We start from the raw sequence: 25658 nt of genomic DNA, 5'->3' as shown, positions 1-25658 counted from the left end.
CTCCTGGTCAAAGAAGTGAGCCCGGAGGCGGAGGCGACGTTAGAAGAGCTCAACGTCATGCCGAGCACGAAATTCATTGAGGTGGGGGCATAAGGGAATAAAACTGAGTCTTTTGCTGAGTACAGAACATTCAGCGTCAGAAAGGGGGAGGTCAGAAGGTATAGTGAATACACTGCAAGGGGTCAGATCAGAAAGGGGTGGGGGTCAGAGGGAAGTGAAGGGGAAGAAGGATCTGGAGGGGCATTAGTCCCCATCAGCTCCTGGACCTTGCGTCCCTTAACACCTGAAAGGAAGGAAAAAAGTTTTTTGTTAATGTGTCGGATAAGACGAAGGAAGAAATGAAACTGCGGAGTAGAACAGCTTAGAGATAAGGTGAGGCGGTGCTTCTGGATTCTGGAGCAGCATTACCCTGGCTGTAATGTTGCTCCAGACCTAGTCGTAGTCCAAGGCAAGCTGTTCCAGAACAGCTACAACACTGGTATCTACCTGACAATGTGGAAAATTGCCCGGGTATTTCCTATACACAAAAAGCAGGACAAATCCAATCTGGCCAATTACCGCCCTATCAGTCTACTCTCAACCATCAAAGTGATGGAAGGGGTCGTCGATTGCGCTATCAAGCGGCACTTGCTCAGCAATAACCGGCTCACTAATTCTCAGTTTGGGTTCCACCAGGACCACTCAGCTCCTGAACTCATTACAGCCGTGGTCCAGACATAGACAAAAGAGCTGAATCCAGGAGGTGAGGCAAGAGTGACTGCCCTTGATGTCAAGAGAGCATTTGACCGAGTGTGGCATCAAGGAGCCTAGTAAAATTGAAGTCAATGGGAATCAGGAGGAAAACTCTCCCCTTGTTGGAGTCATACCTATCACAAAGGAAGATGATTGTGGTTGTTGGAGGCCAATCATCTCAACGCCAGGACATTGCTGTAGGAATTCCTCAGGGTGGTATCCGAGACCTAACCATCTTCAGCTGCTTTATCAATGACCTACCCTCCATCGTATCGTCAGATGATAGCTCAGTATGCAGTTCCATTCGCAATTCTTCAGATAATGAAGCAGTCCATGCTTGCATGAAGCAAGGCCTGGACAACATTTAGGCTTGGGATGATAAGCGGCAAGTAACATTCGCGCCACACAAGTGCCAGGCAATAATCATCTCCAACAAGGGAGAATCTAATCATCTCCCCTTGACATTTAACGGCATTACCATCACTGAATCCTCCACCATCAATAGCCTGGGTCAGCATTGACCTGAAACTCAACTGGACCAGCCACATGAATATTATGACTCCAAGAGCAGGTTGGAGGCTGGGAATTATGTAGTGAGTAACTCACCACCTGACTCCCCAAAGCCTGTCCACCATCTACAAGTCAAAAGTCAGGAGATGGAATATTCTCCACTTGCTTGGATGGGTGCAGCTCCAGCAACATTCAAGAAGCTCAACACCATCCAGGACAAAGCAGCCCACTTGATTGGCACCCCATCCACCACCATCAACATTCACTCCCTGCACCAATGGCACCAGCAGCACATACCATCTACAAGATGCACTGCAGCAACTCGCCAAGCCTACTTCAACAACACCTTCCAAACCCGTGACCTCTACTACCTAGAAAAACAAGGATAGCAGATGCATGGCAGCACCCCCACCTGCAAGTTCCCCTCCAAGTCACACACCATCCTGACTTGGAACTATATCGCCGTTCCTTCACTGTCGCTGGGTGCAAATCCTGAAGGCCCCTCCCTAACAGCACTGTGGGTGTACCTACACTACAAGGACCGCAGCGGTTCAAAGAGGTGGCTCACCACCACCTTCGCAAGAGCAACTAGTGATGGCTAAGAAATGATGGCTTTGCCAGCGATGCCCACATCCCATGAAAGAATAAAAAAAAAAGAGTTTAGTCCAGGGAATGATTCTGCTTAATTCAGCTAAAAGCACAGACCCCCGGTGAAGCTACAAACACACCTGGACAGCAGGTGCACTGAAGCCATGTGACCAAGTTATGGATTAACAGCTGTTATCAAGACAGCTATAACCGGCTGCACAAACCAACACTTGGGCAGGTGCTTTCTTACCGAACAAACCAGAAGCTGAATGAACTTCAGATGACAAAGGGAGGTTTCATTAAGTGAAACATGATTAGAGCAGGGCAAGATCGCTTCCTGCACAAGGTGGTACCGTCTAAAGGCCAATTCAGCTTTTTTTTTTTTTAATATAGCCTTCTGTTTGTCACTTTGAACTCACTTTCATTGTTTGTGATCCAGCACCTTTACTCAAATAAGCTTAGAACTTCACTCTGCTAAGAAGAAAGAGAGGTGGTTTCAAATGATTTTTGATATGAACTCCACAATCCAAGGGTGCCAATTAACCAGCCAACAAAACAAGTCATGCTTAAATGCTCATTTTATTTTTCTCATAAGCTGAACGCTGTTTATGTGGTGAATTGAATTCATTCACTTATCAAATTCATACATGGCCTTTGTGTTACTGGTCAGATTTGATGAACGGATGTGCCGAGTCCATATGGTGTTAAAATTACTAGCTAAGCACTTCGGTTTACTTTTTGTTTAGTAGTAATACCGATCACCTTCCCCCGGCCAGCATTTTAGATTTCATTACAAATGTTATAGCACACCTTTCCTCCACACCCAACCCCACAACTGCACAAGAGCAATGTCGTGCTATCACAAACGTGTTTGAAAAGTGCTCTGCGTATAAAAGTAGAAAAAAAAGGGGTAGGAAGGTGGAATATACATTTGTTTGCTATGGTTGATAAGACTGGACAGCAGTGTTTTTATCATGTGGCCAAGGTTTCAAGTAGATGTTAGGGAGTATGCACAGCTGCAGTCTTATGCAGGTTCGCTGGTAACTGGCAGGTGAAGAGATAGACTAATAGCACCAGCAGTAAAGGCCGCCCTGCTATTTTAGGAAATGAGTGCACTAAATGTTTTTGTTTACACTGGTACTAAACCTTTGAAAAGCTACCTTTAGTATGCTTGCATTAAAAGTCATAAATTCTTTAATGCTCTATTAACTCCAACCACTGAATATACCATTTTTTTAATGGGTTAACAAACTTACACTTTTAGAAAAACAGAGTTTGTTTCAAAACACATTAGTTTCACCTTAACTATTCACCCAGTTATAAATTAACAGGTGCTTGAATAACAATCTGTATTAAGCAAACGTTTAGCTCCCTTGAAGAGTTAGCTGGATAACCCAGATTGGAGGCCATCTTGGATAATGAAAATGGCTGAGTAAAATTCAAACAGATTGGCTAAACACCGTAGTAAAAGGTTAATCATTTTATCTTGCACCATAACTAGTTAATATTGCAGAAAAATAATTTTATGGGTCAACAAAATGTTAACTCCAAAGTAAAAGCGACTCACCTAGAACATTCTAGGATGATTAGTTAGAGAAGGCCTATAGAGAGTTCAGCAGGTCAACTCCTCCCCTCCCCTAATAAATTGAACATTCTCACCATTATAAAAAGAAACCAAAATACCCCACATCTTGTCAACAATCAAAAAATGTGGAACAAACAAACCCTGGTCATCCCGTGATTTAAAAATCAGATCGACATGGATTTCTTCATTCAGTGGAGGAATTTAGGTATGCTTATTAAATGTCAGCACCAACTGGTAAGAGATTGTATCATGAAACTTTCCTCAAGCGTCCTTCAAAAAGGTTATCCGACATTAGTGAATGAATGAACCGTCAAACAGAGTAGAGAGGCAGGTGAAATACTTCAAGTAGCACCTGCAAGCATGCCGGTCACGGAGTTTAATAATCCATTTCTCTGGTATGCTCTTCACAGCACCAGAAAAGAACGAACTTACATTTCTATAGCACCTTTCATAATAACTTTAGCATAGTGAAGCATCCCAAGGTGCTTCACAGGAGCGCCAAAGAAAATTTGACACTGAACCACATAAGGAGATATTAGCAAAGGTGACCAAAAGCTTGGTCTTAGAGGCAGGTTTTAAAGGAGTGTCTCAAAGAAAGAGCGAGTGAGAGCAAGAGCGATGTACAAAGATTTAGGGAGTGAATTCCAGATCTTAGGGCCTAGGCAGCTGAAGGCCGTCAGTGGTGGAGAGACTGGGGGCACGCAAGAGGCCAGAATTGAAGAAGCACAGAGCTCTGGGAGGATTGTAGAATTGGAGGAGGTTACAGAGATAAGGAGGGGCGAGACCCCAGTAATGTTTGAAAACAAAGATAAGAAATTTTTAATTGCAGTATTACTGGACTGAGAGCCATTGTAGATCAGTGAGCACACAGCGATGGGTGAATAGGACTTGGTGCAAGTTAGGATACGGGCAACAGAGATTTAGTTGAACTCAAGTTTATGGAGGGTTAGAATAGGAAGCCAACCAGGAATGTGTTGGAATAATCAAGTCTAGAGGTAACAAAGGCATTGACCTCCAAGATATCCTCGAGTGAATACTTTTTGAAGTGTAGTCACTGTTTTAATGTAGGAACCACAGCAGCCACTTTTATACACAAGAAGCTCCCACAAACAGTAATGACCAGATAATCAGTTTTAGTAATGTTGGTTGAGGGATAAATATTGGCCAAAACGCAAGAACTGCACTGCCCTTCGAAATAGCACCATGTAATTTTTTTGTTTAACATTCATCCAAGAGGATGAACATGGCTTCTGTTAAATCTCACATCCAAAAGATGGAACCTCCACCACTGCAGCACGCTCGCTGGCTTTTAGTATGCAGTTACCAGTTATTTCCCAAATTTCTGAGGAAAGTTTCCATACTTATTGTCCATCCACGGGTGAAGTTGTCTGAAATGGAGGGTATTCGGTTCCTGGAGACTCCTCATATTTGATGACTGTTCGACAAGTGGAGACTTGTTTAGTGGAGATCGTCAAATCACTGTTTGCACCAGTGCTGACATGAGACTATGGAATGCATCATCAGTTAGTGACTGAAGCAGAGAGCAGGTGAGGGCAGTGGTTCGGTTCAGCAGAAAGGGTAGCAGGAAGGAATAAACAAAAAGGTTGCAGAAACAGAATCTGATGAACAATCAGCCTAAAACATTAACTCTTTTTCTCTCCACAGATGCTGCCTGATCTGCTGAGTACTTCCAGCACTTTGTTTGTTTCAGAGTCCCAGCATCCACAGTATTTTGCTTACATATCATGGAACATTTTTCATTCAACTCAAGTTACTTTGAAAGTATCAGCTAGTTTGGCCAACATAAAATAGCAACCATTTTGACAGTGCCAACAGCAACCACAAAAGAGACAGCCATTTTCTTTGCTGTAAATTTAAACATGGCATTGTGCCTTTACAAGGCAGCCATTTCCACTATCGAAATGCTAATACATGCGCACACGTCTATTTTAAACCATGGTATCTGATGTGAGTTCCTGTTTTGGACCGATAAAAACATGTTTATCAGCTCACACAGCCAGTTTACATGCAAATCAGTTGGGTTTTTTTTTTTTAATTTGTGGGATGTGGGCATCACTGGCTATGGCAGCATTTATCACCCATCCCGAATTGCCCTTGAAAGTGGTGGTGATATTTGAAACCAAAAATCTAGGATACAGGGAAGAAAACTAAAAGGTGTCTTTCATAGATAAAGCAAGTTTTTCAAATTAACAGTACAGATTCCTGCCCACTTACACATGTATTTTACTTTAATGGATATGAGACAAAAAGGAGACAGTGGATCCTGTCGGATGGTTCCCCGAGCAGACCGCCAAAGTCATTTGGCGGAATGCCTCATCACCAGAACTTTCAAACAAGCACCAAGATGTAGCTTGGCTGGTGGTGAGAAAAGCCCTCCCCGTCAGATCCTTCCTGCACGCCCGAAGTCTCGCCCGCTCCGCGGCTGTGGTGGGAGAAAGAGATGGTTGCCCACCTCCTCCTGGAATGTGTCTTTGCAAAGCAGGTGTGGAAAGAGATGCAGTGGTTTTTGTCGAGGTTCATCCCAAGCAGCTCTGTAACACATGAGTCTGTGCTCTACGGGCTGTTCCCAGGGACGCACACCGAGACAAACATCAACTGCTGCTGGAGGACTATCAATTCGGTGAAAGACGCTCTTTGGTCTGCCCGAAACTTGCTGGTCTTCCAGCGCAAGGAGTTGTCCACGACCGAATGTTGCAAACTGACACTTTCCAAGGTCCAGGACTACGTGCTGAGGGACGCACTAAAGCTTGGGGCAGCCACAGCAAAGGCTCAATGGGGAAAGACCACAGTGTAAGGTCCCCCCACCAAGCTGAACGGAAGGACTGGGATCCATGGCAAACCTCTCGAACTGTATCGGGAAAATTTTCATTTGCTGTAAAATGTTAAAATGTAATTGGCATGACAAATGTGAAATGGAAGGGTTGTGAGGCAACTCATGATTGTAATGAAGCAAATAGACCTCCTTTGCACTGTTTGTATTTTTTGACTTGGTGCTGTTTGAAACTGGTGATGTAATTTTCAGATTTTTATGAATAAAGTATATTTTGGAAATAAAAAAAAAAGATATGAGACAAAAAAAGCAGCTGGTGTTAACTGATATCTGAGTGCTTTGTAAAAGATATTGGCATTGAATATTACCTCTGAAGTAATATTTTGCACAGTGAAGATGGACCCTCTCTAGGCTTAGCCTAATGAAGATTCAAAGTAACGAGTCACACCTCAAATCGGCAAAGATATGTAAAGACTTTCTGATTTGCATCATGACAGTCACAGGACTAACAGATTGGAAATAGCCCATTTCCAAAAAAAAAAGAGCAATAGATCTGAAGAACTACATGCCCATTAGTTTCACATCAATAACAAAATTGCTCAGTCAAAAGCAGCCAGGAAGGGATAATTCGGTATTACAGACTGCCCTGACTTTCAGGATGTAGCAGCCCAAGCAGAATGTTGAAAACACGATGCAACTTAACTTCAAAAAATATTTGGCAAATGTTCTACATGAAATGCCCTTAAGCTGAAAGTGACAGGAATTTCAGATAAAATATAGGAATGGATAAGCAATTAACTTAATAACTACCTGCTGCTTCTTACTCTAAGTTAGGTCAGGGAGTTAGGAATAGAGTGTAGATTTGTGTTGGAACCCTAATTTGCTTTTAACTGATGAGTTCAGAAGCTCCCATGCAAACTGGGCAAATTCATTGGAGGTCACCAACTCGGGAGGTAGTTGAATTAGAAGGGCAGACCAGGAACTACAGAAATGAGTTGGGACCAATATGCGAGTAGGCAAAAATGTCAGTTAAAATTTAAGAGGAAAAATTTAAAGTTCTGCATATAGGAACAAAAAACAAAAGTATCCCATGCTTAAGTATTTAAGTGGAAATTGAAATATAGATCTAGGGGTTGTAACAGACAACACGTGTTCAATTACTGCAGGTAGCACCCAGAACAAATACAAAGCTGAAGCAGACAATCATGCTCAAAATTATTGCTCGGGACAAACCACACCCGAGAATTGCATTCACTTCTCATCAAGACAAAAAAAATATATATATTTCAAACCCTGGAGGCAGTGCAAACAGCCAAGAGAATTCCTCACTGATAGGAAGCTAGGTTGTAGCCACACATCTTCAGCAATGGCTTATCTATACCATTATTGCTGCAGTGCCCCACACATCTATCCATGGACCCCTTCCCCATCTACAAGCAGATCTTTATCATCTGCATACATGACATCAACTTCCACAAGTATGCTGACAACACCCAACTCTACATGTCTCCGCCTCGACTGCCTTTGCTGTCAGACATCTTGGTACAAACTCCTCCAGCTAAATATTAGGAAGACTGAAGCCATACTCAAGTTTTTAATCAAACACTGCACCCTTGCCAAGCATTCCAATCCACCATGGCCACTGTCTCAGGGTGAGCCAGAGCATTTGCAATCTCAATCCCATATTCTCTCCACCAAAATTGCCTTTTTTCCCAATCTCTAACATCACCCAACTTCAACCCTACCTCATCCCAACACCACTGAAACACTCAATTCACATTCAATCCAGACTTGACTATTCAAATACTGTGCTGGTCACATGGGCAGGAACTGCTTCATTATCAAAGGGATTGCGCATGGAGCTAAACGCCAATATAGTCAGCGAACAGTCCCACTTCTGATCTTACAATGTAGGAAGGGTTATTGATGAAGCAGCTAAGATGGTTGGGTCCAGGATACTGCCATGAGGAACTCCTGCAGCAATGTCCTGGGGCTGAGGTGATTGGTCTCCAACAACCACAACCATCATCCCTTGTTCTAGGCATTACTCCAGCCAGTGGAGAGCATTTTCTGCCTGATCAAACTTTGTGATAAGCTACAGATAGCCTAATTTAGCTAGAAAAAAAGCTTCTTCTGCTCCCTCTTCACCTCTTTCTGCAGTGCCTACAAAGCCCTCTATATACCACATGTGGGGAGTAACGTTATTGTGCTGACAAAGTTCTGAAAAAGGAAGTGTAAATAAAAACTGTACCAACAGAAAAATTACAAATAAAGCTTGCAGAAAGCCCACAGATGTTCATAAATCAAAACCATCCTCAAACATAAATATGAATTGAAACCCAAAGCTACAAAACCACTGCAATTCTAACCTAGCTGGTTACCACAGTACATACTTTATGGTCACTGTGATCATTCATCAGACCATTGTGCTTGATGTTTACCAAAATGACACACTTGGAAGTACCAGCAGGATTCAAGGGTAAATATTGTTGCATGGATTTCTCTAGTAAATCTTCAAACATGCCTTCTTGAAATAAATACATATTCTAAACCCTGCTTAATTCCACATCAAGTCTTTTATCCTTGTTGAGCAATGTACATGAACACTGCCATCGAGTGGTAATCCAGTGCAAGTACAGAAACCAATTTTACAGCCATGTAGATATGAATTCATAAGCAAGGATTTGGGTTCTGAAATTTGAAATATTAAATCTACATAGATTTGTGGGTTGGGAAGAAGAGGTATGAAATGCACTACTTCAGAAGAACATACAAGTCTTCGAATAAAACTAGAAGATGGACATTGCATCTTAGTTACTCAGACTGCAAAAGTGTTCAGTAAAAAGTGCAGAAAGTCTCAAAGATTACACTATAAAAGAAAAAACAAAAGTGGTTTACACACACAAACTAAATTTGAATGAAAATAGGAATTCAAAACAGAAGGCAGCACCAAAAGCCATTTCTTGACTATTTACATCTGAAAGATGCCCTACTTAGGGACCAAGAACTAACATCATTCACTTGATCCAGAACAGTGTTATATTGATTCAGAAAACTTTTCTTAAAACTGCAAAATCAATAACTGGTCTGTGCTGTGTCAAGAAGGGCCTATAACTGATCTCAGGTCTCTGGAACAGACTGTTGGGGGGGGGGGGGGGGGGGGGGTGGGGAAACACCTGATTTTCCCCAATCCCATTTGCTGTCTAGTAACACCTGATGGAACATGCATGCATGTGCATTGGGTAGCTTGTGTAATGATCCCACAGTGGAATGGCCTGAAAACTCACCCATTCCAGGCTCACAGTATTGTCAACAGTACCTGAGGAATTTTATCCCATTGAGTCAGTGCCTTCAGGAGAAGGTAGATCATTTAGAAATGTTTAAAAAAATCTTACATTTTAAGCAATCTTTGTACAAATGTACTTTCTACTGAGTACTTGGGCTGAATGGTCTCATACCGTCAATTTGGGATTTGAAGTAACACTAGACTGAATGCCAATATTAGCAGGCTTGGGAAAACAAAATCAAAAGCTGATCAATACAGGATTAACAAATTGCATGTAAACTGTGCCTTTAATGTAGTAAAACATTCCAAGGTTCTTCATTCAAAAGTTCTTCACAGGAGGGTTAAACAAAGTTCGACACCAAGCCACATAAGGACATATTAGGACAGATGACCAAAAGCTTGGTTAAAGAGGTAGGTTTTAAAAAAGGAGAAACGGAAATGATTAAAAGCAGGGAATTTCAGAGCTTAGGGCCTCAGCAGCTGGCAGCACGACTGCCAAATGGGTGATGCGATTTAAAATTGAGAATGCACTGGAAGAACGCAGATATCATTCAGTTCCATCAGCTTGCATTCACTGACACAACAATGACAACATCTGGAAACAACAAGCAGCCAAGTTACACGATAAGTTTCAAGAGTCAAAGTTTCTCAACAGCATTGCTCCACCATGGCCTGTAAAAAGTACATTAATTCAAAACTGGATACTAAATCTGATATTCTGTGAAACTACAGGCAGCAGGGAATATAATTCTCATATGGCTGTAGAACTTTCAACTGACCCCACAAGACTTTAATAGGTGACAAAAACAGCGATCAGAATCAAAACAAATGAAGACAACCAACAGACAAATGCCAACCACTAACGGAATTACAGCAGAAACAAAAAGGGTACTTCAGATAGTTGAGGAATTTACATTGGACAAAAGGTCTTGTTAGGTCAATTCACAGGGAGATGTTAATGACCCAAAATATGAAAGAGTGTGTCATGCTTATCCTAGCTCATCACAAGGAAACATTTAGAGTTCCTAACTTAACCCCAGTCCTACCACAAAATTGCTTTTAAAAATTCTGGTTACAATACTTTGAAGTGCCATCAAAATTTTGCATGCGACATACAAGTGTATTTTTTTTAAAAAAGAGAACAGTTTTGAATTACCTTAAGGTAGTTTTATAAGGCAGTGCCAAGTTTATTTAGTGTATAATAGAAAGAGTTGCATTCACCTAAAAATTGGACTAATTTATCTTTGAAAACTTGGCTTTTACTGCGCAGATCAATAAGAATGGGAATCAGAGGGAATTCACAACACTAGAGCTTAGACATAGAGATCTCAATCATAGAACGATACAGAAGATTTAGCCCACCATGCCTGCGCCAGCTCTTTAGTAGAGCTTTCCAATTAATATCACTCTCCTGCTCTTTCCCCACATCCCAGTAAACTTCTTCCCCTTCAATTTTTTTTTATAAACTGAGTGGCTAGAGATGGAGAGTTGGTCACATTGCTGTGGCTCTGGAGTCACATACAAGCCAGTCTGGCTAAGGACAGCAGATTTTCTTCCCTAAAGGGCAGTGAACCAGATATTGGAAGCTTCTGTTAAGTCAAAGGTGGCCTGCAATGGAGTGAAAAACTATGGCAGTGTAAAAATGCTTACCTATTTCATTTTTCAGTCGTTTGCTTGAAACCATAAGCTAAGAAATTTGAGTGTATTTTTCATGTCAGTTTAAACATGGACTTGATTGCTTTAACATAAAAGGGGCAATAAAAAAGAATTTTAACAAGCTACAAAAATCAAGTAGATTAAAAGGACTGCTGTACAGCTTTTTAAAGCAGTTACCAATACATTCTATGTGAAAATAAGCCTATTTAATTTGCCCAGCAAATAATTATGAAGTGGCTTTGAAATAGTGACTAACAAACAGAACTTTAGAACTGCAATTAGAAAAATAGTTGCCTTTAATTCACATCATACAAAATAATTTACTCTTCCACTGACCAAGCTCAACAAAACAACTGAGTGACTTCAAAATATTGTACTTTCATAAAGATTATCTACAGGGTACAAGCTAACAAACAAGTGTCTGGCATAGTGCAGAATATATTCATTAAATGATCACAGGAATAATCCCACTAACTTCAGTGTTTTAGTTAAGATGCAAGTCACAAAATAGTCAAAATCCAAAAACTGGATCTGTAAAAAGTGAAAGAGGTAATAAAATGTGGACAGTTTTAATTCAATATTCTAGGTGAATGTTTGGGTTTGTAAATATATACTACAATCTTCCATCTTTAAGCAAAGTTTTTTTTTTTTTTTTTTAAGTACTTTCCCAAAACAACTTGAAAAGGAAATGTCAGTATTAAAAGCTGCATTGGAAGAAGGTCAAATTTAAAATACGTCTCAGTTACGTGTGTATACAAAGCATGTGGTACATTATAAGGAAATTTCTAGTCCATTAATAAGTGTTCATTGGCAACTTTAACTTAGTTCAGTTCTTGTGTCTGGAGACAAAGCAAGGGTGAGCAATCGTTCTGCTTTGAGAATATTCTAACCCACTTTGAGGCACTCCGAGTCCTGGAACAGCAGTCACATGTGGCCAAAATGTTTGCGTGCTATACAGATGCAACTAAATGGGCCCTCTGGGTAGGTGCAGGTGTGGATGCTGTCGCAGTCTCTCCAACAATTCTTCTTCAGTGGGTTCCTCTAGATCACCTCTGTTAATTTAATAGAATTAGCTGAGAAATATTGCTGCTGAAAAGTGACTTTTGCATGCTACAGTTTTCAAACATTTTGCTAATTGTTTTACATTAGAAAAGTGGTTAATAGCTTAATAGAATTTCCAGGACATTTAGGTGAAACATGGGTCGCAAAGCAAAGTTAGATGCACTGATAAAACCATATTGCGTGCTATTCAGAATATTTTACTGACAACACCCCTCCCAAAAAAAGTTAAATTTGGAAGAGTGAGGAGTGCCATTAAGATGCTAAAAAAAAACTGCCAAGTGGGATAGGGAAAGAAACCTCATTTTCCTAGGTTTTTGTTGCATTTGTTTGTCCTGGAAAATCAATATAGCTTAAAAAAAAATCTAACAAGTGAATATATGAAAGGGACAAGAAAGCGGGCAACTGGTCATATCCAGACATGCAGCAACTGACACACCATTTAACATATCCCACCCTACAATCTCTTGGCAGAAGCAAAATAAAAGTAAAAAAAAAACTTAGATAAATTTAGGAAAAGAACTCTGAAGAAAATTTCCCCCAATCCAGAATAGGTAATACAGCAAGTGCCAGGAAGTCAAAGCGACTGGAACCACAACTCCAGTCAACCTACCTTATTTAAAAATACATTTTAATTTATATAGCACCTAGGTTATTGCACTGGCAAAATATTTTCTATGATATCCGCAGATTGCAAATCATTACTCCAACACTTATCTAGTCCACTGATAAAAAGTGGATGAGCAACAGCCCCAACATGCATCCCCGAACTAGTGGCCAATAACAGTTCTATTTGTGAAATCAGCAACTACTTCCTGGCCACACAATGCTACCAATTCCTTTTCCAATGCCTGCCTACCAGATGCAACCTTGTTTAGTGGCTTGTGAGACATTTCATAGCAAGCTCTTTCAAAGTCTAAGTAAACAATTAGACTTCTCATCTGCCAACTTGGTAACCTCTTCAAAACATGCCCTCAAGTCGGTGAGCTTTAATCTCTTTCCTCCCCCATCACCCAACCAGAGAGGTACATAGCAACCCTCTTAATCGCTTGTTCTTTCAAGACCATAAGGTACATCCCTACTCACGTCTCCTAGTAACTTGCCTATAACTGATTGCTTGGTTAGTGTTTTTGAAGTCACTTACTGCTGTACTTTAAAAGATCACATGACCTCTCCAGTCCACGGGAAGACACAAACTTCAACTAACAGCTAATTGCAAATACCAGCTAATGGCTCACGTAGTGCAGCTGTGTTTCTTTAAGGACCCCAACAAAGCCATCAGCTTCAAGAGCACCAGTTCTAGAAAGGACCATTCCATATTCACTTCTGCACAGTCAATTTTAGCATCAACTCTATGCTGCAATATTGGCAACTCAGCATCTTCAAGGGAGACTGGTGCAAAGTAGCCATTTAAAACTTCAGCCATATATTGGGACTCTACCCATGCTGATTCCCTCAATAGCCCAAAGCATTCTTTAAATGGCCCCAGTCAACCTAGCTCAAAAATCCCATCATGGCCAGTCCTATACATCAGCTTCCTCTCCATTGCTCTTTTAACCAAAGATATTCTTGAGCTCAGCTGAATCAGACAGACACTCATCTCTATTCAAGAGCACTTAATACCTGTTAAAATATTTGTTAGTTGTTTTAAGACATGACAAATTAAATGTTTAGTTTTACCAAGAGCCTTTTCTTTGGCCCTAGACATTGCTTCTACAAAAAGCAGCAATAGTTTAAAACTAATTTGTCAGTACTGCAAATACCACATCACTGCCGATTAGGGACACTCTTCCTCCAGCCCCCCTCCCCCACTAAGCCTTATTCAAGTCATCTTTGCAAAGGTAGCCATTTGTTGTCAGTATCATTGGCTTGGCTGATCAACTTCTAATCAAATATAATGGCTAATGTTGCTAGTTGTTCCGACATGAAGATCTGATGTCAAATCAGGGTCACTACTAAGAACTAGATCCAATCTCCGAAAATGATTCAATAAAGTGTTAGCAAAAAAAACAATGCAGCATTTTTAATAATTAAAAAAGGACAAGGTTTTAGCACATTGATTAGTTCACCTAGAACTATGCAAGTGGAAAATGTCCAGCTTTTTTTGGATCACGTCTAATACAAAAGCAAATGGTACCTTAAATATGTGTACAAATAAGTATTGCCACTACAGTGCATCATACAAGTTAGTGGATCAACACTCACCTGAACATATCCTGCACACTCATCTGATATTCAGACTCCTGATCAGAGAAAGATGGATGGTAGCTCCGATCCCATTTGTGAATAAAGTTCTGCAATTATTTAGAATAAAAATCAAAAACATACAGCAATTACTACATCGCCAAATTAATGCACCGCATTAAACAGAACACAGGGGTACGACGAGTTGGATCAGTACAATGCCACATTTTGCTAATTTCAGACCTCCTCACTCATGTGTGCCAGCAGGAGAGGAGACTCACCACCAGCTGCACTTCATCCTCCTGGCAACCAGTTCACAACTGTACTAACCAAATGCCTGAAACCATCGCTATTTTCTGGTATTGGTGCATGCAGATGGATTTGTGGCGGAGGAGGGGGGTGGGGGGAAAAAAAAAGAGGCGCGGGAAAAGGGCAAGAAAAAAAAAGTGCAGAAGAACGATACAACACATGTGCAAGTCAAGGCTGGAGTGGGGTGGGGGTGGGGTTGTCGGGCAGACAGTGGAGAGTAAAGAGCAAGAGCCTTTGCATGCACTGAAAATCTTAGGCTATAGACAAAGAACAAATTGTGAAGATAGTTCTTTTATTCTAAGACACGCACTTTTACACTCGAGAACAGTTGTAAATCTGGAGTTAAAATAAATCTACCAGAAGTGATAGTGATCAAAAAAAAAAAATTTATACAGTAAGCAGTTTTTCTTCATGTTCACTTGGAATTGCTAAACCCTCCCCCCCCATACTTACCTCAAGAATCAAAGCCACAAAGAGGTTAACCCAAATGACAGAGGACACCAGCCACCAAGCTACAAAATAGAGCTTGAACCACCTACAAGATGAAAAGGCTCATTTTAGAAATTAAACACGACGCCATCCATTATTAAACATGGTTTGCAAAATTAAAAAAAATTCTTAACCTTAAAATGGCAACAATGTGTGCAGAAACAAAGAAAACATTCACATTAAAACTTGAAACAAGAGACTGATCAGTTTCTTCACAGCAATCTGTTCTTGGCAATGACGGGGGAAGCCATGAGGTATGTGCAATCCCACAATAATTAGCAGGAGCCCATTCCATCCTTGCCAATGCTAGCTCCACACTGGAGCTTCTAATTTCCCCACTTCTTCCCCAGACCCTTTAATATTCATTATCTTTGAGCTTTTAAAAATAGTTCCTTCTTAAGTATCACAATTGACTTAGCTACAATAGCTGCTTGTGGTAAAAGGATTACACAGTCACATAACCCTCCCCCCACCACATGAACAGTAAATCTTCGAGCCTGTCCCTACCCATCTTGCACTAACCTGAAGCTCATCCCCGGTTATTAATTCTCTCAGGTTACTGAACCTCCAGAATTATAATTGACAGTACTTCAGATCATGCAACAAAGCCAAATGACGTTGGTGAATATTGTGTAGGAGATACAGCACATAGCACAACAGCCAGATAGGTGCAGCAGCTTCACAGGAGCATAAAATCAGACAAACCAATGCTCATTTTATTCAACAGCCTTCTCCACATGCATTAGTAAGTTATTAGACTTCAGCACAATTTTTCCATCACAACTTAATCTGAGAATTAAAACCCAAATCCCTTAAATAGAGCTATCCACCTGAAAAACAGATAAAATAAACACATGGTTCTAATCGTATAGGGTTTTAGTTTGAAAAAAAAACAAGCTTGTGTAATTCGTCAATTTATTTAACTGCAGCAAAGAATAATGCCAATCTAATGAAAATATTCAGATTCTGTTTGCTAGCACAAAAATCAGTCATGACGTTTTGATAGTCAAAGCACCCTTGCACTGCAAGGGCTTTTAAGTTCTCAATTTGGTCACCAGGTGGTGCTTCATGATAATACAAACATTCTACATAGTCCAGCAACAGAAAGGGGGACGCAAGTTCATAGGCAACAGTGATGGTCTGGACTGTCCAGCATCGCTATCTGAGGGAGGAAGCAACATACAAATCAGTGCAAATAACTGCATGTCGGTCCCGGCAACAGTACATTTAAGCAACAAAAAAAAATTATTGGAAGAACACAGGTTTATCAAACCACACAAAATCAGCTAGTTGTGTTTGTTATAATATTGGCAACTTTTAGGAAAATTATGCATTCTACATGCACCATTTCCTCTGGTCTCAAAATGTTGCACTTCAAACCCATAATTTCTGGGAAAACTCTGCTTAATCTGATTAGTGTTGAATAAAAAAAATTTATGCAAAATGTTGGAGGAGCCAGAAGCAACTATTTTCTCAAATGCAAATCGCTGCTTCTCCTACCCCCAGACTTTAGAGGATTAAATTAGGAGAGAATGCAAAAACTTAGCTTGCATTCCCTAAAGTATAGCAGATTGAGGGATGATCTGATCGAGGGTCTGATAGGTGGTGTTATGAAATTGCTTCTATTTTTTTTTGTTAAATATATGTTTTTGAGGACTTGTATTTAAATTGTGGAGATGGATTCATTGGAAGGCTGAAGATTTCATAAAAGCTGGACTTTGCTTTGTTGTTGACAGTTCATTGAAAGGACACTGAGATGTTTTTTTAAAAACAACCTTGCTGGAAGTCAAGTGCTTTAAGCAATAAACAGAAACCTTGGTGACCTGGGAAAGAGGTTTACAGAGAAGAAGTGACAGGTCAAGATTTATAGGGCTCAGGAGGCTCAATTCTTGACATATTGTTTTTGGTTTTACTTTATCGTGTATTGGGTGTGAACTGTTTTTTTAACAGATGGGAGAAAACCACCAAGACAGAAATCACCATCAGCTCACCCTCTTCCATCGGAGAACTTCCTGAGAATCAGTTGCAAGAAAGAGAGAAATTAATACTACATTCCTTCTGAAACGCCTGCCAGAAACCCCCGAAGCCACATTTCTCCTGGAAAACCTGCCAAACTGATCCTCAACGTCACCTGAAAAGAACTGCTATAGAAAGATCCCAGTGATAGCCGTCTACGCATATTTGGGACACCAAACCAAAATGGGACAACTGACAACTTTCCATATCTTTTTCCCTTCAAGAATTAGCAGGAATTAGGCCAAATTTTTTTTTTGTAACAGATCTCTGCAAAGAGAATTCTTGTTTTAAAAAAAAGATACAGTGCACGAGTGTGCGCGCGGGGGTGGGGGGGGGGGGGGGGTGAAAAGAGAGAAAAAAGATTTAAAAAGGGGAATTTTAATATTTCAATGTGTGTTAATGCTTTGCTTCATTACTGGTTAAGTCGTGTTTTATAATAAACTGATAATTTATTAAAGAAAGCTGGTTGTTTTATTTTATTCTGGGATAAACAGTTGAGCAGATGATTGACCGCATCGGTAACTGGGCAAACACTTTTTTTTTAAAATGCTGCGAGCTCTGGAGGAGTAGAACTAGAAAAGGCAGTGCACTCCTCCTGCCTCAGGCAAAAAAGTAGTTAAGAGAAAGTATTTCTACTAGTGAGGGAATCTAGAAGAAGGGTACATAATCTTAAAATTAGAGCCAGGTCATTTCAAGAGTGGGGGGGGGGGAAGAAAAAGAGGAAGCACTCGCACAAAAGTTGGTAGAAATCTGGAACGCTCTCTCCCTAAAGGCGGAGATAAGTTGGAGCTTTCAAAAGACAGATTGATGTTCTTTTGTTGGGCAATAGCATGGGATATGGAGCAAAGTTAGGTAAATGGAGTCTGGAAGTAACACAGCTTCCCAATGTGCTCCAACACCTGCATTCAAGTAGCACCACAGTGACCTTTTCCAGTGCTGCAATGCAGGGAAAAAACAGGGTAGGGAAGAGAGTCAACATGGTGAGCAGAACACAAGTAACCATTTTTAAAGTCACATTCACCAGGAGCTAACAAATAGGGAACTCATTTCCTTTGACCCTACTGAAGTCAGCAAGAAACATTTAAGATTAGGTCGCACTCTGAAAAAGTTAGATTCTCCAACACCAACCAATTTAACTTTAAAAAAAAAGTTACTCACGGACTTGCGTATCTTGAATAGACATCCAGGAAAACCTGCCAGTTGTTTACCACCATTAGATCCCACAGGGTGATCAAAGCCGCCTGCCAGAGAGAAAAAAAATCTTAAGCTATTACAGTATTCATATTGTAGGAGATGTGCATGCATCCAAAAAAAAAAAACAGGCTTTGCTTCATTATTCTCACTTTGAATGCCTCAAGGCTGCCATTAAGATGAATTGTACAAGCATGTTGTATTTAATTCTGGATCAATTTCTGGCAATAAAATAGACAACTTACAGCAAAGTCATTAAAGTTGTTGGGCCAATAACCCAGTTGCTCATAGGTACCGCACTGAACCGTTATGTTCTCTGGTGAAATGCTTGCACTCAGACTGTAAAAGCAAAAAAACAAATACTGTCACCATCAGTTTTTGAATTCACAGTATAACCAGTCACTTAATGTGTGGCTAACCCAGAATTAAAAATACAAAGTATATTGCATTGCAACAAAGGATCCTGCACCTTGTATCAAAGGTGGTGAGCAGTTTGGGGGGAGGAAACAGCAATTTTAAAAACAGTCATCTATATTTTTAAAATCGGACATTCAGACTGTACAAATGAATTTACTTGTAGGTTACAAGAACCTGCAAGTCCACATAAAATTACACCTCAGAGATACTGAACGGAATCTGGTAAAACTCCTGATGTTTCTTCCTAGACTAACTTTTAAAAAAAAAAACACACTAATTACAGCTCTTTTTTTTCTTCCTTTTGAGGCATGAGGAAGCCTTTGAAAAAAATTAAGCGTTCAGCCACATCAGTCTTCACTGCTTCAAGAGTCAGCCGTGTCCAGAGAGTAAGCTTAGTCAATGGCTCAGCAAAGGTAGCAGAGCGATATAAAAAGGCAGGAATATCTCAGGTAAAGTTTCCTCAGTTTGTGTTAAGTTGGCTGAGGCAACAAGCAAAGGTATCACAATTGGCCTCAGCATTCTAGGCCAGAGAGTGGAAATTAAAGAGGGCTCCCATTCTTGATCACTATTCCATGACCTCTGGAAGTACATGTGATACCCAGCAGATGGAGCTAGGTTCAAGTTCAGCTGTGAAGTAGCTCATGATGAATTAGCCTGCTGACACTCAGTCCACATGCACACACACACACACGCATAAATACCACCACTTCTGGAAGCTCAGGTAGCCAGGGTGCCAATTGTAGGGTCAGTGCTTTCAAGAGAAATGGAGAGGAAGAAAAAAAAAGGCACAAAAAGTATAACCGAGCATACAGTTTCATTTGTACCATCATGCAAAAAGTCATATTTGCACACAGACTGAAACTTGCCTTGCGTTTGTTGAGTTGTGGGGAGCTGGGATTTTGTCTTTGAATAAGACTACACCAACAATTGCGAAAACATAGTATGCCACCTGTAAAGGGGCCAGGGGGGAAAAGAGAGGGCGGGGGGTAAGAGGAGGAAAGACAAGAAAAAAAGTACATGGTCAGTAGAATAAGCATTAAACCATGTTGATGGTGGTTAGTCTGCAGAGTCATTTTTGAATTACATTTCTCCATCTAAAGTTTTAGATTCTAGTTATATTCTGTTAAGACAGCACAACATGTGGCATTTGTTAACACAAGGCATTCATCTCAACAATGGCAGTCAGCATAAACTCCCACTCCTAGCCAACACATGGCACCGACTCTAAAATGGAAGACGGAACTTTTTTTTTCAGCGTGGTGGAAAGAGAATCACTGAGTATTGGACAATACAGCCACCTTAAAAAAAACTGAGTGCAGTGGGAACTGGAGAAGTTCTTGGAAAATGTGTATCCTCCAGTTACTAGCTTATTAGTCTAGTAGGGTCCTGGTATTAGACTTGAACTCTCAACCTTCTGCCTCAAAAGGCAAGACATCTACCAACTGAACCAAGCTGACTGGACTATTTAGCATCTTGGGTCTGGGCAGGTGTATTAAAGCAGTCAATTAGAGAGGATGAAAACAAAGACAACTCCTGGGATGAATCACAAGTGAAAATGGTCAAAGGAACAGACAAAAGCTTTGAAAAAAAGGGACCAAAAAAAAAAAAAAATACAGCAGGGGAAAAATGGGAAGAGATGTAGAGATGATCCTTTTACCTTAATTCCATAATAATTCAGGAACAAGTCAAATCTGGTACCAGCCATTATCCTGTATCTCCATAACCTAAACTTGATTCCTGCACAAGCATGCAAAGCTCAACAGAGAAAAAAAAACAGGTTTTGCTACTTGCCACAAGAATTCCAGCAAAAGCTCGCAAATTCTTGATCAGATCCAAGAGGCTACTAGCAACTAACGCCATCAACTGAAAAATGCAAACAGAAAAATATATGAAATATAAACACACATTGTGAACCAGTCTACACCAAAAGATGATAGTCAGCAATGAGCAAATTTTTCAAGTTTCATATCCTCAAACTCTACAATACTTCAGGAACTAACCTTGTTCAATTACTTCCCTGCTGATTTTGAAGTTGCGGAACTATTATTTTTCACATACATGAAAATGGCAATATGCCAGTGACAAGGTTTTCTAAATCAAATACAGGCTACAACATTAGGCCCTGCATACTGTGTGCGCTTAACACAAATTGTTCCTAAAAAAAGTTCTGGAGTCTGAAAGTATTCCGGTGCCATCATGTTAATTAACCTGGGTGAGCTTTGCTACCTATGGCAGATGCAATGCTGGGCCTTACATGTGTTCAATGAGGAGTCCACGTCACCAGAATTTATTCATATCAATACAAGCTGCTGGATTGAGACACAAGCTGTGCAACTGATTACACCCTATTCCACTGAGGGAGGAGTGCGTTTATGATCAAGCCATGCGGAGAGCAACGCCTCTTGGAAGCAATACATTGCAAGATAAATTCAAGAATGTCAGATGATTCCTCCCGCTTCCCCCTGCCCCCAGATCAAGATGGGACCACTTGCTCCAATGTTACTATTAATTTGCATAGCTTATTAAATTCATAACATGAACTAACTGGCAGCTCCAGAATTAGAAACTCAAGATCTAAACATACTTCTTTGGCAGGTGTGGCACAACAGATTACCTGGTCATTATCACAAGGCTGTTTGTGGGAGCTTGCTGTTCACATACTGGATTTTGCATTTCCTGCACTACAACAGTGACTACACTGCAAAAAAGTACTTCATTGGTTGTAAAGCGCTTTGAGACATCTGGGTGACGAAAGGTGCTATATAAATGCAAGTATTTATCTTCACTCAACCCTTCATACATTTATTCACAACAGTATTGCAACAGATCTACATGAGGCAAAGGAGTTAAAACTAAGTTTAATAGAGGAACTACAAAATGCATTTCAATGAAACGTGTTTATGGATCTAAAATGTGCACATGCTCAAATAGAACCCAGAAAAATCATATTCTGACAAAAAAATTTAACAGTTTTCACCTTGTGTAACTTATTTAAAAATTGCTTCAAAAAAAATGCAAGAGTCACTCAAATATTTTGATCCAAAGCACCTTAATATTGGGAATTATCCGAAGGAATCTGAAAACAACGAGCATATTCGCCAGCCGAACGGTTTCCCAAAGAGAGAGCAATCCATGTAGTTCTGGATTCCTGTAGGGAAATCAGATAAACAGTTCCAAAAAAACAAAATCAACTGAAGTTACCTTTGACACTCACTTTGCTGTTTGCCAGCAACTGTAAACCAAAACAGTCACATTTAGTTTGTCATATTTACCCAATGATTTGCATAATAATCCTATGATGCAGTATCCAAAATTTCCTTGGAAATGATATTCCAAAGTACTACCTCATCCACAACGCTTGCTGTAGCTGTATTTTCATCAGGAGTCTTAAGACCAATTTGATTTGTAGGAGGCAGAATATCAACAATTGCAGCAACCCCACTCCCGAATCTTTCCAATCTCAAAGAGGAACCAATTAAAAAAGGAGCAGTATTGCTTTTCTGTTGACTCCAGAACACACAGCATACATACTTGAGAAACCAGTCAGAATAGTCATATTTTTTAAATCATTAAATGTTCCCTTCCTACCTTACAATATGGAAAGTGCCGACACAAAGACTGCAGTGGAAGCTTTGCATCAAAATGTTAAGGAAATTTTACAATACTGTTCAGTCCAAAATATGTTTAGGCCACTTTTTTGCTCACACACAGTGATCACGAGTTAAAACTGAACAAATTAAAAAGGAACACAACCGACAAGACTCCATACATCACGGACAGGATTTTCCCTGCAGACTTCTGAACCTCACAGTCAGGCTGAGACATGGGTCAGGAGCCCGCACTGTGTGGGAAACAGACCAAAACCACTCAAATTTTCCCCAGAATTACTCACTAATACAGTCATAGAGAGCACTTAAAACAGGCCCTTTGGCCCGAGTCTGTGCCGACCAACAACCGCCCATTTATATAATCCTACATTAATCTCATATTCCCTACCACATCCCCACCATTCTCCTACCACCTACCTACCTACACTAGGGTCAATTTACAATGGCCAATTTACCCATCAACCTGCAAGTCTTTGGCTGTGGGAGGAAACCAGGGCATCCGGCAGAAACCCACACAGTCACAGGGAGAACTTGCAAACTCTGCACAGGCAGTACCCAGAACTGAACCCGGGTCGCTGGAGCTATGAGGCTGTGGTGCTAACCACTGCGCCACTGTGCCGCCCTAGATGCCAGAGGATGAGCTTGCCTTCTACTTAAGGGCAGTGGGTGAGCTCTTGGATGGGAGCCAGAGGTTTCCAGCTTGAAAAGTGCAGCAGCCTGCAATAGAGGGCAAGTGAGGGAGAGGGCACTTCAAAAAGGGAGGAGCCCTCTCTCCAACATTTTCAAATCTAATAAAAAAAGGGTTTCGCAGCCAGGCCACCAATGAATGTTTGTTGGGGGTGGGGGGGGGCAGCGGGAGAAAGACCCTCTCTACAGGGTGGCCTGTGGCGTCTTTAGCACCCAGGCGCGGTTTCTAGGCTTGCTGAGACCGCTGGCCACCACCTCCAGACTTAGGCTGCTGCTGCTGCTGCTGAAGTAAGTCTCCAAGTAGCTACCACGCCACCCATGGGAATTTGAAGCGGGCTGGAATTTTCCATTCGGCTTCAATGGGCTCTTAACGAGCTGGTTCTTGTTCTGATGAAGGGTCACTGACCTGAAACATTAACTCAGCTTCTCTCTCCACAGATGCTGCCTGACCTGCTGAGTATTTCCGGCATTTCTTGTTTTTATTTCTTAAATGAGCTGGGTCAGCTACCCGCCATGTACGGGCAGGTAGCCCCGTGCGGACACTCTACCACCCCACTGCAAAAATGGCCTGGGGGCAGATGGTGCCAGTGAACTGGCTTTTTTTTTTATATTTCCAAAATATACTTTATTCGTAAAAAACAGTAAAAAAAAAATACACATTACAAAACAGTACTTAGACAACAATATTAAGAGTGCAAAGGAGATCAGTTTCCTTCAATACAGGAGTGAGTTGCGTCACAACCCTTCTATTTCATTTTAACTGCCATGCACTTTTTGCAGCAAATATTTTCTGGATACAGCCAGAGGGGTTTTCTATGGATCCAGCCCCTCAGTTCAGCTTGGTGGGGACCTTACACAGTGGTCTTTCCCCATTGAGCCTTTGCTGCGGCTGCCCCAAGCTTTAGTGCGTCCCTCAGCACGTAGTCCTGGACTTTGGAATGTGCCAGTCTGTAACATTCATGGACGACTCTTTGCACTGGAAGACCAGCAAGTTTCGGGCAGACCAAAGGGCGTCTTTCACCGAATTGATAGTCCCTGAGAACACCCCGTAGAGCACAGACTCCTGTGTTACAGAGCTGCTTGGGATGAACCTTGACAAAAACCACTGCATCTCTTTCCACACCTGCTTTGCAAAGACACATTCCAGAAGGAGGTGAGCAACCATCTCTTCCCCACCACAGCCACCTTGAGGGCACGGTGTGAATGATGAGACACTCTGGGCGTGCAGGAAGGATCGGACAGGGAGATCTTCTCACCACCAGCCAAGCTACATCTTGGTGCTTGTTTGAAAGTTCTGGTGATGAGGCATTCCGCCAAATGACTTTGGCAGCCTGCTCGGGGTACCATCCAACTGGACCCACCATCTCCTTTTTCCGTCGGGACTTGAGGACATTCAGTGCAGGCCACTGCCTGATGGATTAGTGGTCAAAGATGTTTTTCCGCAGAAACTTTTCCACGAAGGATAGGTGGTATGGCACCATCCAACTGGATGGAGCATTCTGCCGCAATGTGACCAGGCCCATCCTTCACAACACTGGGGACAGATAGAACCCAAGCACGTAGTGACACTTGGCGACATTGGGTACATTTTTCCCGCCCTTATCAAGAGGTTTGAAACTCATGTCCCTCCAGACCCGGTCCATTTTGGATCCCCATATGAAGCAGAAAATGGCTCGGGTGACCGCCACAGCGCAGGAGTGGGCTATGGGCCAGACCTATATTTTATTTTTTATATTTAGAGATACAGCACTGAAACAGGCCCTTCAGCCCACCGAGTCTGTGCCGACCAACAACCACCCATTTATACTAACCCTGCAGTAATCCCATATTCCCTACCACCTACCTACACTAGGGGCAATTTACAATGGCCAATTTACCTATCAACCCACAAGTCTTTGGCTGTGGGAGGAAACCGGAGCACCCGGCGAAAACCCATGCAGTCACAGGGAGAACTTGCAAACTCCGCACAGGCAGTACCCAGAATTGGAGCTGTGAGGCTACGGTGCTAACCACTGCGCCGCCCTGTACAGCACCATGTACAGGAACAACGTGAGCGCCTCACATCTGATGACCAGGTTCTTACCCACAATGGAAAGTGATCGCTGTTCCCACATGCTCAGTTTATGATGTACCCTGGCTACTCGCTCCCTCCAGGTTTTGGTGCACGCCCCAGCCCTTCCAAACCATATCCCCAACACCTTCAGTTAGTCTGACCTGACGGTGAAGAGGACAAAGGATCGATCAACCCAGTTCCCAAAGAACACGGCCTCGCTCTTGACGTGGCTAACTTTGGCTCCCGAGGCCAGTTCGAACTGGTCGCAGATGCTCAGTCTGCGAATGGACAGCGTATCAGAGCAGAAAACGGTGACGTCATCCACGTACAGGGAGGTTTTAACCGGAGTGCCTCCACTGCCTGTAATTGTCACCCCCCCACCCCCCCCTTATGCTCGCATCCTTCCTAATAGACTCAGCAAAGGGTTCAATACAGCAAACAAACAAGACCGGGGAGAGAGGACAGCCCTGTCTGACTCCAAATTGGATCGGGAAACT

At 41.6% G+C, this 25658-nt stretch overlaps 1 protein-coding gene across 5 annotated transcripts in view; it reads right to left on the bottom strand.

Moving 5' to 3' along the window:
- Positions 1–11442: 11442 nt before the first annotated feature.
- tpcn2 (two pore segment channel 2) overlaps positions 11443–25658 on the bottom strand; it is a 55949-nt gene continuing 41733 nt past the window's right edge. For 2 of the 5 annotated variants that reach the window (XM_068046533.1, XM_068046532.1), the window contains 8 exons: positions 21862–21961; positions 20605–20676; positions 19680–19762; positions 18642–18735; positions 18364–18446; positions 15154–15235; positions 14413–14501; positions 11443–12200 (listed from right to left, as the gene is read on the bottom strand). In XM_068046533.1, coding sequence (XP_067902634.1) covers positions 12113–12200; positions 14413–14501; positions 15154–15235; positions 18364–18446; positions 18642–18735; positions 19680–19762; positions 20605–20676; positions 21862–21961 — 691 coding nt within the window. In that variant the 3' untranslated portion in view covers positions 11443–12112. Of the gene's footprint in view, positions 12201–14412; positions 14502–15153; positions 16352–18363; positions 18447–18641; positions 18736–19679; positions 19763–20604; positions 20677–21861; positions 21962–25658 lie in introns of those variants that run through there. The other 3 variants (XM_068046534.1, XM_068046535.1, XM_068046536.1) reach the window with 3 other exon arrangements.

The sequence above is a fragment of the Heterodontus francisci genome, chromosome 14, assembly GCF_036365525.1.
Source record: "Heterodontus francisci isolate sHetFra1 chromosome 14, sHetFra1.hap1, whole genome shotgun sequence".
Classification (NCBI taxonomy): Eukaryota; Metazoa; Chordata; class Chondrichthyes; order Heterodontiformes; family Heterodontidae; genus Heterodontus; species Heterodontus francisci.
The sequence above is the reverse complement of the archived record's forward strand: the minus strand, read 5'-3'. Positions and strand labels throughout refer to the sequence as shown.